Source organism: Bos indicus, chromosome 23 (assembly GCF_029378745.1).
Source record: "Bos indicus isolate NIAB-ARS_2022 breed Sahiwal x Tharparkar chromosome 23, NIAB-ARS_B.indTharparkar_mat_pri_1.0, whole genome shotgun sequence".
NCBI lineage: Eukaryota > Metazoa > Chordata > Mammalia > Artiodactyla > Bovidae > Bos > Bos indicus.
The window spans coordinates 33,852,532-33,866,357 of NC_091782.1; the positions used below are offsets into that span (position 1 = coordinate 33,852,532).

At 42.4% G+C, this 13,826-nt stretch overlaps 1 protein-coding gene across 5 annotated transcripts; it reads right to left on the reverse strand.

Moving 5' to 3' along the window:
- Nucleotides 1-1,295: 1,295 nt before the first annotated feature.
- Nucleotides 1,296-13,701, reverse strand: H2AC6 (H2A clustered histone 6). Of its 5 annotated transcripts, XM_070778301.1 has the most exons (5): nucleotides 13,126-13,701; nucleotides 8,088-8,164; nucleotides 7,936-8,001; nucleotides 7,419-7,494; nucleotides 3,691-3,853 (listed from the first exon to the last, which is right to left on the reverse strand). In XM_070778301.1, the coding sequence occupies exon 1, from the start codon at nucleotides 13,631-13,633 to the stop codon at nucleotides 13,241-13,243; it is 393 nt and encodes a 130-aa protein (XP_070634402.1). In that variant the 5' UTR covers nucleotides 13,634-13,701; the 3' UTR covers nucleotides 3,691-3,853; nucleotides 7,419-7,494; nucleotides 7,936-8,001; nucleotides 8,088-8,164; nucleotides 13,126-13,240. The 5 variants fall into 5 exon arrangements, with proteins under 5 accessions (XP_019841101.1, XP_070634402.1, XP_070634403.1 ...); XM_070778302.1 differs by lacking the exons at nucleotides 7,936-8,001; nucleotides 8,088-8,164 and having other exon boundaries at nucleotides 7,419-7,491; XM_019985541.2 differs by lacking the exons at nucleotides 7,936-8,001; nucleotides 8,088-8,164.
- Between the last annotated feature and the right edge of the window lie 125 nt (nucleotides 13,702-13,826).

Here is a 13,826-nt window from a genome sequence, read left to right on the forward strand (position 1 = left end):
ATTGGACATGACCTAATGACTGAACAACAACAACAACAAACAGAACCCTTTTAGGTAGGAAAACAGAACAACAGTGTGAGCCAATGTGTGTGGATGAGACAGAGACATAGACAAAGAGAGGGATGAGAAGTATGAAAGTACATTTACGGGGTAGAAATGAAGGATGTTTAAGGCAGTGACGTGCTGGTAAATGTTTAACAACTGGTGCTCCAGGAAAACTCCTTAAATATTTATTTGTAGTATTTGCTAATTATTGGCATATAAATACTCCCACTATGGCCAATTCCAGGTTACTGAGGTTACACTGAACACAGAATAGAAAGCAAGGAAAGTTCAAAATGACATGTAGATTTTCCACTGGAAGCCTGAGAGTTGAAGATGTTGAGGGCAGTGAGTGGATGTCTACAAACCACTGATATGTTTTGTGGCTGCACAGAGACCAAGGGCCCCAATCTCTAAATTCACAGCCTGAAGGACTGAATTAAGGGAAACTTGAAGTTTCCTTTTGTGCTCTTCCCAACCTCAGATATGCAGATGACACCACCCTTATGGCAGAAAGTGAAGAAGAACTAAAGAGCCTCTTGATGAAGGTGAAAGAGGAGAGTCAAAAAGTTGGCTTAAAGTTCAACATTCAGAAAACTAAGATCATGGCATCTGGTCCCATCACTTCATGGCAAATAGATGCGGAAACAGTGCAAACAGTGGCTGACTTTATTTTTCTGGGCTCCAAAATCACTGCAGATGGTGATTGCAGCCATGAAATTAAAAGACACTTACTCCTTGGAAGGAAAGTTATGACCAACCTAGACAGCATATTCAAAAGCAGAGACATTACTTTGTCAACAAAGGTCCATGTAGTCAAGGCTATGGTTTTTCCAGTGGTCATGTATGGATGTAAGAGTTGGACCATAAAGAAAGCTGAGTGTTGAAGCACTGATGTTTTTGAACTGTGCTGTTGGAGAAGACTCTTGAGAGTCCCTTGGACTGCAAGGAGATCCAACCAGTCCATCCTAAAGGAGATCACTCCTGGGTGTTCATTGGTAGGACTGATGTTGAAGCTGAAACTCCAGTATTTTGGCCACCTGATGCGAAGAGCTGACTCATTTGAAAAGACCCTGATGCTGGGAAAGATTGAGGGCAGGTGGAAAAGGGGACCACAGAGGATGAGATGGTTGGATGGCTTCACCGACTCAATGGACATGGGTTTGGGTGGACTGCAGGAGTTGGTGATGGACAGGGAGGCCTGGTGTGCTGTGGTTCATGGGGTCACAAAGAGTTGGACACGACTGAGCAACTGAACTGAACTTCATTTATTTTTTCCTTTCACAGAGGCAGTGTGTCTAGGGCCCCTTTTCCTTAATGGATTTCCACATGTTCTTTTCTCTGCCAAAGTTGCTTAGGTACCCATAAGATGTGATTCTCCATATCCAGGGAGTTAAATTGAGCCAAAAAATGGAGCAGGCAGTTTGAAGCATCCCTGTTTTAGGAGTCTCTACTCTTGCAAAGGTGGCTCAGCTGAGTTTGAAATGCCCACCCAATCCACTGGGGCTGCTTCTGTATCTGAAATAGACCTGGTGGGAGGTGAGAAGGTGCATGTATTACCATTTCGAAACCATGTCTGCCAGGTCCACTCCTCTGGAAGCTTCCTCCGACCATGGGACCATGGGGCAGTGGCTGCCAGAAGCAAGTAGCACTCTGGTTTATCACAACCGCAGTCACTTTAATCTCTGCAGGTGGAAGCCAGCATATGCAGACTTGGAAATCCTGACATCCTCTCTGACTTCCCACCCTGTGAATAGATCAACAGGTGAAGGTGGTAGATTATTTCTATACGTACTTCTATCTTTACATAAGTTTTCACATGTTTATATGAGGTTTTACAAGGAACAAAGTGATTTCTCATGTGCTCTCTGTTTGATTGGCTTTTCAAAACCCTGGGAGGTGCTATTATCCCATTGTACAGATGAAAAGCCTGGTTTTTCAGGGATGGCAGATGACACACCCCCAGTCAGAAACTTGAGAAACGACGGAGCTGGAATACAGACCAAGATATTTTTTCTTCCAAACTCCCATTTCTTTTCAGAATATCTCACTGCAGGTCTGTGTTATGTGTACATACATGTGGTTATATATGTATGCACAGACATATCACTTTGTACAGGCTTATTGTATAGGGATTTTTAAAAGATGAAGCTGGGTGTGGCCTTCTATTAATCCAGCCTTATGAATTCATCAGCTATTTCTTGAGTGACTAGAATATGCTAGGCAATGTCAGACTACAGCTAGCAATACAGCATGGACCATCCAAGCCTCCAGCCCCAAATGCACAGACTTTAGAGTAGCAGAGATATGGTTAAAACCAGACCTTGACTGCAGAGGAAAGAGCAGAAGGGGCAAAGGAGAAGGCAGATTGAGAAGATGTGCCTTCTAACTCCTGTGTAAGGAAATGGCCATTGAACCAGGTAGTTAATGAAACTCTTCTTCCCTCTTGGTATCATATTTCATTTCTTCATGCCAGGCTGGAATTTGGGGAGCCTGTTCCTATTCCAATATTTTATATACAGCTCTCACAAAATAAGTGGTGTTGAAAAATTAAATAATGTTATTTGTGCTGTTCTTTAGAGTTCCAAACAATTTTTTCATTCTCATAGTTACTTAAGGCACATATTACCTCCATTTTACAGATGAAGAAGCTGGGGTTCAAAATGAACTTGACTAAGGCCACAGTTTTTAAAGATAAGAACCTTAAGTCCTTGAATTTCTGATCGTTTTCCACCATCCCAGCAGAATATTAGAACAATTTCCATTTTGCTGGAAAGCAGGGTTTGTTATTTCAGTATTGTTTTGTGTGCCTACCAACAGAGGACAGGTTACATAAACGGTGAGGCATCCCCAAAGTACAAAAACATTAGACAATGCACAGTACCCTCTGTGTTCACATTTGGAAAGTTTTCCAAGATATACTGTTAGAGAAAAGAGCAACTGTATCAGTCAGCTATGTTTTAAGAACGAAAGTTGGAGATAAGGGGAAAGAAAAAATACATTCTCGCTTGACTCATATCGGCATGAATTAACAACAGGCAAATATATAAGGAGAATAATGTTACTTAGGGGGCAGTGGGGCAATCCAGTAAAGGAGTGGATTCTCAACATATGCCTGGTTATTTCAATTCCTTTGGACCCTCTCAATGTATCCTGGTGATCCATTGGCTAAGACTGTGGGCTCACATTGCAGGGGCCCTGGGTTTAATCCCTGGTCAGGGAGCAAGATCCCACATGAAAGAAAGAAAGTGAAGTCACTAAGTTGTGTTCCATTCTTTGCTACCCCACAGACTGTAGCCTGTCAGGTTCCTCCATCCATGGGATGTTCCAGGCAAGAATACTAGAGTGCGTTACCATTTCTTTCTCCAGAGCATCTTCCTGACCCAGGGATCAAACCCTGGTCTCCTGCATTGCAGACAGATTCTTTATCATCTGAGCCACTTTAAAGAGCCCAGATCCCACATGCTGCAACTAAACCTGTGTTCTGCAACTAAAAGCTGGCAAAGCCAAATAAATAGATAATTTTTAAAATGTATTACTTATTCAAGAAATTAGATACATTTTGTACCAAAGATAGCTTCTCCACAATAATAGTTCCCATCCCTCCCCTTTCACTCTCCTTATCCCCAAGACACACAGTACACACAATGAAAGAAACCCAGAGTAAGTTTTTAATAGAAAAAATTTTGCACGTGCAGGATCAATCAGTGATATCAGAACACTGACACCAATCCATTTATTTCTGAGCATTGATGAGTTTGACAGACACTCTGGATCGAGGCATCTCTTTGTAACAAGAAGCTTTTGAAACCTAAGGGAAGAGAAGAAACCAAAGTAAATGTATTTGGGAACTTCTTTCTTAACCTTCCTCAACATATGCAGAAAAATGTACCAACCTGTTTCCTCATAACTGGTTCTATTCTTTCTGAGTATTGTGCATGCTAAGTCACTTCTGTCTTATCCGACTTTTTGTGACCCTATGGACTGTAGCCCCCCAGTCTCCTCTGTCCATGGGATTCTCCAGGAAAGAATACTGGAGTTGGTCGTCAAGCCTTCCACCAGGGGATCTTCCGAAACCAGGGATCAAACCCACGTCTCTTATGTCTCATGCATTGGCAGGCGGGTTCTTTACAACTAGTGCCACCTCATTTCCTCACATACACACTCCCTGTGGTAAGAGGACACAGCATCCCTGGGAAGATGCTCTAATTTTGCTCTTCAGATAGAGTTGCCAGATTTGGCTAATCAGTTCAGTTGAGTTCAGTTCAGTCACTCAGTCGTGTCCGACTCTGCAGCCGCATGAGCTGCAGCAGTGCGCCAGGCCTCCTTGTCTATCACCAACTCCAGGAATCTACCCAAACTCATGTCCATTGAGTTGGTGATGCCATCCAACCATCTCATCCTCTGTCTTCCCCTTTTCCTCCTGCCCTCAATCTTTCCCAGCATCACGGTCTTTTCAAATGAGTCAGCTCTTCACATCATATGGCCAAAGTATTGGAGTTTCAGCTTTAACATCAGTCCTTCCACCCAGGGTTGATCTCCTTTAGGATGGACTGGTTGGATCTCCTTGCAGTCCAGGGAACTCTCAAGAGTCTTCTCCAACACCACAGTTCAAAAGCATCAGTTGTTTGGTGCTCAGCTTTCTTTATAGTCCAACTCTCACATCCATACATGACTACTGGAAAAACCACAGCTTTGACTAGAGGGACCTTTGTTAGCAAAGTGATGTCTCTGCTTTTTAATATGCTGTCTAGATTGGCTAATAAAAATACAATATGCCCAGTTAAATCTGAATTGAAGATAAACAACAATTTTTGTTGTACTATAATATGTGTGGTTGTTGTTGTTTAGTCTGTAAGTGGTGTCTAACTCTTTGTGACCCCAAGAACTATAAGCCCCTAGATGATTCTGTCCATGGGATTTTCCAAGCAAGACTACTTCAGTGGGTTGCCATTTCCTTCTCCAGGAGATATTCCTGATCCAGGGATCGAACCCGCACCTCCTGCATTGGCAAGTGGATTCTTTACCACTGAGCCACCAGGGAATCCAGCATAGCGTGTCCCATACAATATGTGGGGGCATACTTATAGTAAAACAATTATTTGTTAATTAACTGATATTCAAATTTAACTGAGCATCCTATATTTTATCTGGCAACCATATCCCTAGATGCTACTAGGAGGAAACTGGTTAAGTGCACTTGAGCATATCAGCCCAGAGGGACAAGAAGTCCCTAGCCTGGTGTTACAAACAGAACTTTTTGCACTGACAGACATGTTCTATATCTTTGCTGTTCAAAGCAGAAACCACCAGCAACTTGAAATATGCTTAGTGCAATTGAGGACCTGAATTTTTTTAAAATTTCATTTTATTTAAATTTAAAATGTCACATGTGGCCTGTGGCCTATATTGGACAGAGTAGCTCAAGAATCAGTCATGTATCTCCCTCCAAATGTAGCAAATGGAATTTAAAACCGTTGGTGGTTAAAAAGTTTCATCACCTAGGAATAAACTCACAAATCCTTGCATATTAATGATCTGTTTCTGTGCAGATAGAAGTTCTGTTGCCAACACATTAATCCGGAGTATTCACTCAGAGTATTTCCTGAGTATCTATTATTTGGGATGATGGGCTAGGATATGGAGATGTATGATAGAATTTTTCAACAAACTCTCTCCATAGAAAATCGTGTTAACTGGATAATCCCAGTATTAGAATGTAAAAGGCTCTGAGGTGCCCCTATGTGCTGAGCAGGCATTGTAAGGAATGAAACAGCATTGACTTGGGCACATACGCCAGCTGAGTGCTCCTTTTCTTTCCATTATTCTAAACAAACATTTAGTAACCATAGACCCAATAGGGCATTAAAGAAGATTCTTCTATAAATCATATTGGCCAGCAGAGAAAACAAACCAATGGCTCAGACCATAAAGCATCTGACTGCAATGGGGGAGACTTGGGTTGGATCCCTGGGTTGGGAAGATCCCCTGGAGGAGGGCATGGCAACCCACTCCAGTGTTCTTGCCTGGAGAATCCACATGGACAGGGAAGCCTGGCAGGCTACAGTCCATGGTGTCACAAAGAGTCGGACACAACGGAGCAACTAAGCACAGGGCCACTAAGAGTTATCAGAAGACATTGTCTGATGAGGTTAGTGCAGAAACCTCTGGAAGAAGGTAGAGTATGGAAAACAAATGCAGCATACGGTGTTTCCAAGTTTCACTGCAGCCCTAGTAGCTGTGTAGGGCAGTGGGAAATGTATTAACAATGGTTCATTTCAGTTCAGTTGCTCAGTCATGTCTGACTCAGTCATGTCTGCGACCTCATGGACTGCAGCACACCAGGCCTCCCTTTCTATCACCAACTCCCGGAGTTTACTCAAACTCTCGTCCATTGAGTCAGTGATGCCACCCAACAATCTCATCCTCTGTTGTCCCCTTCTTGTCCCACCTTCAATCTTTCCCAGCATCAGGGTCTTTTCAAATGAGTCAGTTCTATGCATCAGGTGGCCAAAGTATTGGAGTTTCAGCTTCTGCATCAGTCCTTCCAATGAATATTCAGGACTAATTTCCTTTAGGGTGGACTGGTTGGATCTCATTGCAGTCCAAGGGACTCTCAAGAGTCTTCTCCAACACCACAGTTCAAAAGCATCAATTCTTGGGCCCTCAGCTGGCTTCCCTGGAAGCTTGGACGGTAAAGCGTCTGCCTACAATGCGGGAGACCCGGGTTCGATCCCTGGGTCAGGAAGATCCCCTGGAGAAGGAAATGGCAACTCACTCCAGTATTCATGCCTGGAAAATCCCATGGACGGAGGAGCCTGGTCGGCTACAGTCCATGGGGTTGCAAAGAATCGGACACGGCTGAGCGACTTCTCTTCTTCACAGCTGTCTTTATACTCCAACTCTGACATCCATATATGACTACTGGAAAAACCTTATGTTTGACTAGATGGACCTCTTTTGGAAAAGTAATGTCTCTGCTTTTTAATATGCTGTCTAGGTTGGTCATAACTTTTCTTCCAAGGAGCAAGTGTCTTTTAATTTCATGGCTGCAGTCACTATCTGCAGTGATTTTGGAGCTCCTGAAAAATAAAGTCTGTCACTCTTTCCATTGTTTCCTCATCTACTTGCCATGAAGTGATGGGACCAGATGCCGTGATCTTAGTTTTATGAATGTTTTAAGCCAACTTTTTCACTCTTACTTTCATCAAGAGGCTCTTTAGTTTATCTTCACTTTCTGCCATAAGGGTGGTGTCGCCCTTATGTAACAATGGTTACTGGGCAGATATTTTTATATAGAAACAGAAATAACCATGTCCTTTCTGGGCTCTGAGTGTGCTTTCTGGGGTGCAGCATCCATTCCCTGGTTCACTCACCAGAGAGTTGAGTCCCAGGCCCTCTCTGAGAAGTTGGGATGTCTACATGCCATGCTCCCCTTCATGGAACAGTCTACTGGGGAAAGGCAAACAACATGGGATGTTATAAAGACAATCTTAGACTGTATTTTAAAGGCTCTCAACAGGATGATTCAAAGAAAGTAACTTGGAGTGAGAAATAAACAGAGGTTACTTTGTTTATTTTACTTTTTATATTTGAGGTTACTCTACACATGCTTCTTTTAACACTTGACACACAGATGTTTACAGAAGGTAATGATCTCTCCTTATATAACCTCACATAATGGGGCTTTTATTTCTAGATGGGAGACACCCTCTCTTCTCTAGTTTCTTTCTTTTTTTTTTCTTATTTATTTACTTATCTATCTAATACTGCTTTGCTTTGCGAAGGGTTGAGTGTATCTTAATAAATTTTAATATATATTGCCAGGAAATTTTCTCAAGAGATTATACAACTGTGGCAATCCTTTCTCACCCTTATCATCCTAAGTCTTACTAGTTTTCGGGCTTGTCTATCCATAGGTGAAGGGCTTCCCTCATGGTTCAGCAGTGAAGAATCCACCTGCAAATGTAGGAGACCCATGTTCAATCCCTGAGTCAAAAAGATCCTCTGGGGAAAGAAATAGCAACCCACTCCAGTATTCTTGCCTGGGAAATCCCATGGACCGAGGAGCTTGGCAGGGTATAGTCCACGGAGTCACAAAGAGTCGGACACAGCTTAACAACTAAAGAATAACAACAACATCCATAGGTGAGAAATGCTATTCCTTTGTTGCTCTGATATGCATAACCTAACTTCTAGGAAAGTGAACACTTCTATATATATTGGTTTGTTTTTTCTCATATGCATTCTCTATTTGAATTTGATAAAATGTATACAGTATCCTCGGAGAAGGCAATGGCACCCCACTCCAGTACTTTTGCCTGGAAGATCCCATGGACGGAGGAGCCTGGTAGGCTGCAGTCCATGAGGTCGCTAGAGTTGGACACAACTGAGCGACTTCACTTTCACTTTTCACTTTCATGCATTGGAGACGGAAATGGCAACCCACTCCAGTGTTCTTCCCTGGAGAATCCCAGGGAGGGGGAAGCCTGGTGGGCTGTCGTCTATGGGGTCGCACAAGAGTCGGACACGAGTGAAGCGACTTAGCAGCAGCAGCAGCATACAATATCCTGTTTAATATTTCTTTTCTATTATTGTTTGCGCTTTTCTTAGCAGTTTGCAGCTGTTCCTTGTAAATTAAAGTCATTAACCTTTTGTGTATGATGTTTTGCAAATCCTTTATTTCGATGTACTGCTTGTTTTGTACTCTCTTTATGGTATATTGCATCTTTATTTTTATCTTATGTTGTCTGTGTACCTTCCTATATGGCATTTGTGTTTCCTGGATGGCTTAATAATGACACCTCCCCCTCAAAACACACATGTACAAACTGAGGTTATAAAAAATCTTCCCTAAAATTTCATTTAGCATTTCTATTTTACATTAGATCATTAATCCATCTGGCTAGATCAATTTCAGATAGGTCTGTCTGGAGAAGAGAACGAGCTCACCAAAAAAATCAGAGGATGGGCATTGCAGAGAATGAGATCAACAGTACAAGTGTCTTGAAGTACCAAGGAGCCTGGCAGGTGGAAGAGAGACCAGTGTAGCTGGACAGAGAGATGTAATGAAGTCAGGTAGGTAGACTGAGGCTAGAGGTGGTCATGGATGACTCTTCAGGACATGGAAAGGAGTATGGTGAATAAATTAAGATATGTATTAAAGGTATGGGTAATGTGACTTACCAATTTCTATTGGTGCTATACTGATAATGCTTATTAAGTTTTTTCATAAATTTGTCTACTTATTAATGATACAGTTTTCTGGGTTTAAATATAGACTATATCTGCCTTTTGGTAGATCTCCTGATGATGCTAATGTTAGTTTGCTACAAGATCAAGGTGCTGAAGTAAGAAAGAGAGGGAAGAATTCTGGAGCTACATATATGAGCCCTGATTCTTAATTTTAGTATGTATGGGAAACCCTCAATTAAATTTCTAATGTCTTCTAATAACCCACATGCATTATGCTTAACAGGAATATTTATAATTGAGTTCAACAAATAACAAACCCTTAAAAGATAACCTGCTTCTAATTTTAAAATACATACAATTATTTTTTACAAGTGATTATAAGATGTACCACACTTGTAAAAAAAGAGCTCACATGATACATTTAAAAAATAGAAAGTGAATGGCTGACAGATGGAGTAAAGGGAGGATATTGCTGTACAGATTATTTGGAAATTTTAAACAAGATTTTGTAACTGATTGTGTTGTATTAAACTGATCTGTAGAGTTCAGAATATCCTATATAACTGAATGATGATTCTGTCTCAATCTCACGTCTCAATAAATCTCTGAGATAAACTTTTGTCCCTAGTGCCTAGATGTCTTCAGTAATTGCAAGGCATAGGTTTACCATTCTCATCAACTTGCCCCAATTTAAATGGTCCTCTCCAGGACCCTTGAGGCATGGTAGATGGAAACCTACTCAAGGGCTGGAAACCAAAGAAAGCTACTGAGAGTTTATTGCCCACTAGAGAATTTCCCCAAGTGGTAACTAGGGCTTTTGGATATAAACAGTGACATTTCAAAGTTGGAGGCACAAAACTATGTTGGAGAGGAGAAGCTAGGCCTGAACAGTGAGGAATGTTCTCTGGTTGGGGAATGGCCTCTTAACAGTGTCTCTTAGGTAACAGCTTGTCAAATGACACCTTCTCTGTTTCTTTGAAGCTCTCAAAATAAGTGGCCAATGCAAACTGAATTTTTCAGAATGAGTTTTCTACTGGTAAGAGAAGATGTTATTACCAGCCTGTTAGTCTGTGTGTAATTAATGTCACCTCTGGTAATAAACTGACCCTCTAGTATTCTAGCCCTTTATTAGGTGCTTCCTAATGGCTCAGCCTCTGACCCAGCTCAACATTTTCTCAGTGTCATTATCAAGTGTTTATTGTATGCCAGGGTCTATGCTATCAACAATTTAACAAGATGGGATCCTTGACCAAAAGGAGGTTTTGATGAAATACAGAAAATTAATACACTGTATCATTCACTCTTAAATAGTCCAATACAAAATTTTGTTATTGGAATCCAGAGGGGAGAATTTAAGTCTTCTCTAATTCCTTTCTTCATTTACCACAATAAATTACCTTATCAAGTCCTATGGTTTTTTACCAAACCATCTTTCCACTTGTGCCCTTGTTTCACTTGTCACATACTAAATGTGTATTGGATAACACAGAAATGTGTGGCTTTGTAAAGCAATCATCCTCCAATTAAAAATAAATTTGAAAAAATGTAGGAAAAAATAAAAGTGCTGTGTGAAAAATAACAAGTGTGGGTCACACATTCTGAAGATTAACCTCCCTTCCAGAATGTATATTCCAGGACGATCACCTCTCCTCTTTGTCTTAAAATTCTCAAGAAATTAGGATGAAATTAGTAACACTTGGTATGTGGGCAAAGTTAAATCCTTTATGTATTATTGAGTTTTACTCTTTTCATAATTCTGATAATCTCCTAGAGAGCCATTGGTTATAAAATAGCCAGTGATTAGAAGTACTGGCTTCCTGACTTTGGGGCTTAGACAAGTTGTTTATGTACTCTTCCGTTCCCTTTCTCTTTAAAATTGGGATAGGAATAAATAGTACTTATCTCTAGGATTGTTGGGTTAAACTAATATGCTGGACCAACAGTGACACACATAAGTGCTTAGTAAGTTTTGGTTATTACTCTTGAGCCCCCTGCATTCTAATGTCAGAACTCATACTGCTGAGCCCATCTTTTCATCACAAGAAAAGGCATACAGGAAAAAATGGACGCAGGAAGTTGAGGTCACACACCTAGTTAAGTGTTGGAGCTGGCAAGCTGGCAAGTTAACGAAAAGTATCCCAAAGTTTATATAAAGCAATTCCAACCTAAGAATCCAAGTTCTCCAACATAAAGGTATTGTTGGGCAGAAAGAACACAGTCCTCTTAGGGTACCCCTACCTGAGGTTGGACTTTCCCCAAACGGATTTTCAGTCTGGCTATCATTAAAAACCTGGGAGGTTTTAATGCGTGGTCATCAAGATGCTCATTTCTTTTTCTGCCACTTTGCCTTCACCAAACACCCATACACTAGCCAGGTCTTTGGTTAGTGGTTTCAAGGCCAGGCTGGGGGTGGGGCTGGGGGGTGGGGGTGGGGTGGGTAGCTCAGGAGGAGGGGAAGAGCGGGATGGAAGCTCCAAGACTGCAGGATGTCTGTGTCAAAGTTAAGAGGAAGGTGTGTCCAGGGGAACCAGCTACTGTTTAGATGATCTGTCCCCACACATCTGGATTTGAATGCTCCAAACCAACTGATTTCCATGCAAAACGCTTCAGTGAAGCCTCAGGAGTGTTTGAGTGTGGGTGCGTCTCCCTAGGCTGCCTAGGTCCCACATTTTGGCGTACTCAGCCTCCTTGTCTACTCCTTTAAGTACAAATTGAGTCATCCAAAATACTTTATGAGACTCAATCCTGGAAAAGAGGATCCTAGGGATTTTTGTACAGTGCTAGGTCCCCTGGTAGCTCAGACGGTAAAGCGTCTATCAATGTGGGAGACCTGGGTTCGATTCCTGGGTCGGTAAGATTTCTTGGAGAAGGAAATGGCAACCCCCTCCAGTACTCTTCCCTAGAAAATCCTATGGACGGAGAAGCCTGGTGCAGGTTACTGTCCATGGGGTCGCAAAGAGTCGGACACGACTGAGCGACTTCACTTTCACTTTTCACTTTCATGCATTGGAGAAGGAAATGGCAACCCACTCCAGTGTTCTTGCCTGGAGAATCCCAGGGACTGGGGAGCCTGGTGGGCTGCCGTCTATGGGGTCGCACAGAGTCGGACACGACTGAAGCGACTCATCATCATCATCATCAGCAGCAGCAGCAGCAGCAGCAGCAACAGTAGTCAACTATTTTGGGGAAGACTACAGTCCTGCTCTAACCCTTTAAGGGCTGCGTTGGGAACCTAGAAACTTGAACCTTCTCATTCAGGCACTAATCTAGGGTTCCTGGAGAAGGCAATGGCCACCCACTCTAGCATTCTTGCCTGGAGAATTCCTTGGACAGAGGTGCCTGGCACGCTGCAGGCCATGGGGTCGCAAGTCAGACACGACTTAAGAATAGCACACAATCCACCTTACATACAAAACTACTAGGTTAGAAATTAGCCCCAAATATCAATTTGTAAATGGGGGAGAAGACACAATTCAAGTCTAGATTGTCTGTTCTAAGCTACCACATGTTAACTCCAGGCAGCTTTTCAGAAGCCCCTTTCTAAACACGTGCTTTTGTTTCAAACGGTAGTTTGAAAGTTAACCGGAGACCCTGATTTCCTTACTTAAGGACATGAAGGGTTCATTGCAGAGCGAGGCGTCTGAGCAGCTCTGCCCATCTTGCTCGGCACATTTGCTCTCATCATCCAAGTAATGTCAAAACAAGTTTACCGAGACCAATTAAACCTTTAGGCCTTACCTTCCAAAGCCATATATCACCTCACTATCAGAAATGCGTAACTACTTTGTGAATCAGGCCTTAATCAACTTACTTTATACTTTGAACCTTTTGTAAAAATAAAAGGTAATTTTCTTGTAATGCTTTAGCTTTCGTAAAAATTTTACTTACCTTTTTTGCTTTTTTTACAAATACAGTGATACCAGCTCTTCTTTTGAAATAGTGGGGGCTCTGAAAAGAGCCTTTGGGTTTGAAAGCACTTCCGGAAACTCAGGTCTCAGTCCAATTACTTGCCCTTGGCCTTATGGTGACTCTCGGTTTTCTTTGGCAGCAGCACCGCCTGGATGTTAGGCAGCACACCACCCTGAGCGATGGTCACACGACCCAGCAGCTTGTTGAGCTCCTCGTCGTTGCGGATGGCCAGCTGTAAATGGCGCGGGATGATACGGGTCTTCTTGTTGTCGCGCGCCGCGTTGCCCGCCAGCTCCAAGATCTCGGCCGTCAGGTACTCCAACACCGCCGCCAGATACACCGGGGCCCCAGCGCCTACACGCTCGGCGTAATTGCCCTTACGTAGTAGACGATGGACTCTACCCACCGGGAACTGGAGCCCCGCCCGCGAAGAACGAGACTTGGCCTTTGCTCGCGCCTTACCTCCTTGTTTGCCACGTCCGGACATAGCAAGTATAAAAAAAGGGCAAAAAACAACACAGTCTCTCAAAGTACACCAAGTCTAGAAGTAGGTAGAACACTGCTGCTTTTATAGGCATTTCCTGGGGAGTAAATCCGGTTGTTTGATTGGTTATTAACGAGACTCAGCGAAATAGCCAATAGAAAAGCTGAATTTCCATACCTTATTTGCATAGTTCTGC